Below are 2,043 nucleotides of genomic sequence, written 5' to 3'. Positions count from 1 at the left end.
CCTACTTTATCCGTTATACGATATTTGGTACATAAGTCCCATAAAAGGTGTTGCAAACGGGTGAGACAACGTGCACCTGTGTTTCCAGAATAACACAGGTGCACGTTGTCTCACCCGAATCCCCGACTGGAGGGAGCTCCGTCGTCTACTTACACTACATTTTGCTTCCGAGTCCCGAAAAGTGAAAACACATTAAATGCGCCCTGCACACACTTGCATGAATTCGTGCAAGAACTACAACGTAAAAACGCGTTTAAGCAGGAACAACGTTTTACTTATGCGCGTGTCACATCTCATCCGGATAATTCGGTGTTAAACGCGACTTAAAAACATCATTTAGCCGATTAAGGTAATTTGCAAGGAGTTATACGAATGATTGCTTGGAAAAGAATGAAATCAGCCAGAAATCTATATTTATATGAAGTAGAATTAAATTTTTATTTTGTTATATTTTCGTAAATTCACATCGAGAATAATTTATGACTGATTAACTTGGAAAGGGACACCTTGCTTCCATATCTCCACTAAGAATTTTCAATAATGTTACTAAATTACTTGTGGTACTGAAGAAAATACCCTCTTTTAGATTATTTGCAATAGATGAAATATTTAATGCTAGAATTTCATTGAACAAATCGCAATTGGTAACTCCAGCACGGATATCGATGTAAATGACAATAATACACTCGTATACTTTAGTTACCCAATCGTTAAAATAATCTTTTGACACAGCGTATACTCTACGCGAAAATAGTTTCGAAAGACATTGCTGCACTCTGACTACATTAGGCGTGTCATTTCTGTAACAAACTTTATTTAACAGGCACGAGATGTTTGTAACGATTGACGTCATACTACTTTCGCTGTCTATTTCTTTTTCACAGCCGAGTGAAGGGAACGTACTCGAATTCAAACATTCCGGTAACCCAGTCGTTATATTCTGAAAATATCAAGAAAAACTGAAATTTAAAAAGGTAATCTCTGACTGCTTTTCAAGATTTGTGCATATAATTTCTAGTTAATGAATATTCTGAAATTAAACAACAATTATGAATTCAAAAATTGTCTTTCTTACAAAGACCGTTTAATTACGTTATTTTAATAAATATGACTCGGTCGTTAGGAACATAAAACAACACGTGTTAAATGAGATTTAGTACATAAATGTTCTAGCTCTAGAAATAGAACAAACAGGTTTGTATACTAACTTAACAGTATTGCATACTAAAACATTATATAATATTAATTATTTTGGCCTATATTATATAAGGATTTTTACTTACAACAATAATTTCTTTCAACTCTTCAGGCAACGTAGAGAGTAAATTATCAGATGGCAGTAAAGGGGTCAAAATTGTCACAACATTTTCAATTATACTATCAAGCGCACAATTTCCTGGTAGTATTGGAATTAAAGCTTAAAAGTAAATTACAGTTAAAAAATAAATATTAATGCTGTGAGAAAAATTTTGCATTGTGACAAAAATATTCAGAAAAAAGAAATTTTACTAATTTACGAAAAAAATAAATAATTACTTAAAATGAAAAACGACAGCAAGAACTTCGCCATGATTCTACTTGCAACTGGACAGCATTAAAAGAAATGAATAACTTACAACTTCAATTAGCTCCGAGGGACAACACTAATTTATATATTTCAACGTGTACAAGTAGAGATTTGACGTCATATAGATGTAAAGCACAATATTTGCATCTGTTCCAATTGGAAATTCTGCACACGTGCTTTTTAAGAATATTTTTAAAAATAAAAGAATAAAATTACGAATTTCTTATTTAAATTTTGACGAGATTTAAAATATTTACTTACTTGAAAGAAAAATTAGTCATTTTAAAATTTCCAAATGAAACTATATACAAAGCAGAAATTATTTATTGGACATGCCAGGCGGCAAGTTTTAATTCTATGTTTTATTTATTTCATTTAAAATATATGCTGTTCACCTCGAATTAGTAGTGGCTGGCCTCTGTACGTCGTACTTTTGCTGTAGGATAGAGTCGTGCCGTTTTGTATCTATTACCATA

General features: G+C 32.0%; 1 protein-coding gene across 1 annotated transcript; it reads right to left on the bottom strand.

Moving 5' to 3' along the window:
• Nucleotides 1-487: 487 nt before the first annotated feature.
• LOC111630552 lies at nucleotides 488-1,742 on the bottom strand. The gene is made up of 3 exons (XM_023374664.1): nucleotides 1,537-1,742; nucleotides 1,284-1,417; nucleotides 488-940 (listed from the first exon to the last, which is right to left on the bottom strand). The coding sequence occupies exons 1-3, from the start codon at nucleotides 1,568-1,570 to the stop codon at nucleotides 488-490; spliced, it is 621 nt and encodes a 206-aa protein (XP_023230432.1). The 5' UTR covers nucleotides 1,571-1,742.
• Nucleotides 1,743-2,043: the final 301 nt, after the last annotated feature.

The sequence above is a fragment of the Centruroides sculpturatus genome, unplaced genomic scaffold, assembly GCF_000671375.1.
Source record: "Centruroides sculpturatus isolate CEXI.00-Female unplaced genomic scaffold, Cexi_2.0 scaffold693, whole genome shotgun sequence".
NCBI classification, from domain to species: Eukaryota; Metazoa; Arthropoda; class Arachnida; order Scorpiones; family Buthidae; genus Centruroides; species Centruroides sculpturatus.
The sequence above is the reverse complement of the archived record's forward strand: the minus strand, read 5'-3'. Positions and strand labels throughout refer to the sequence as shown.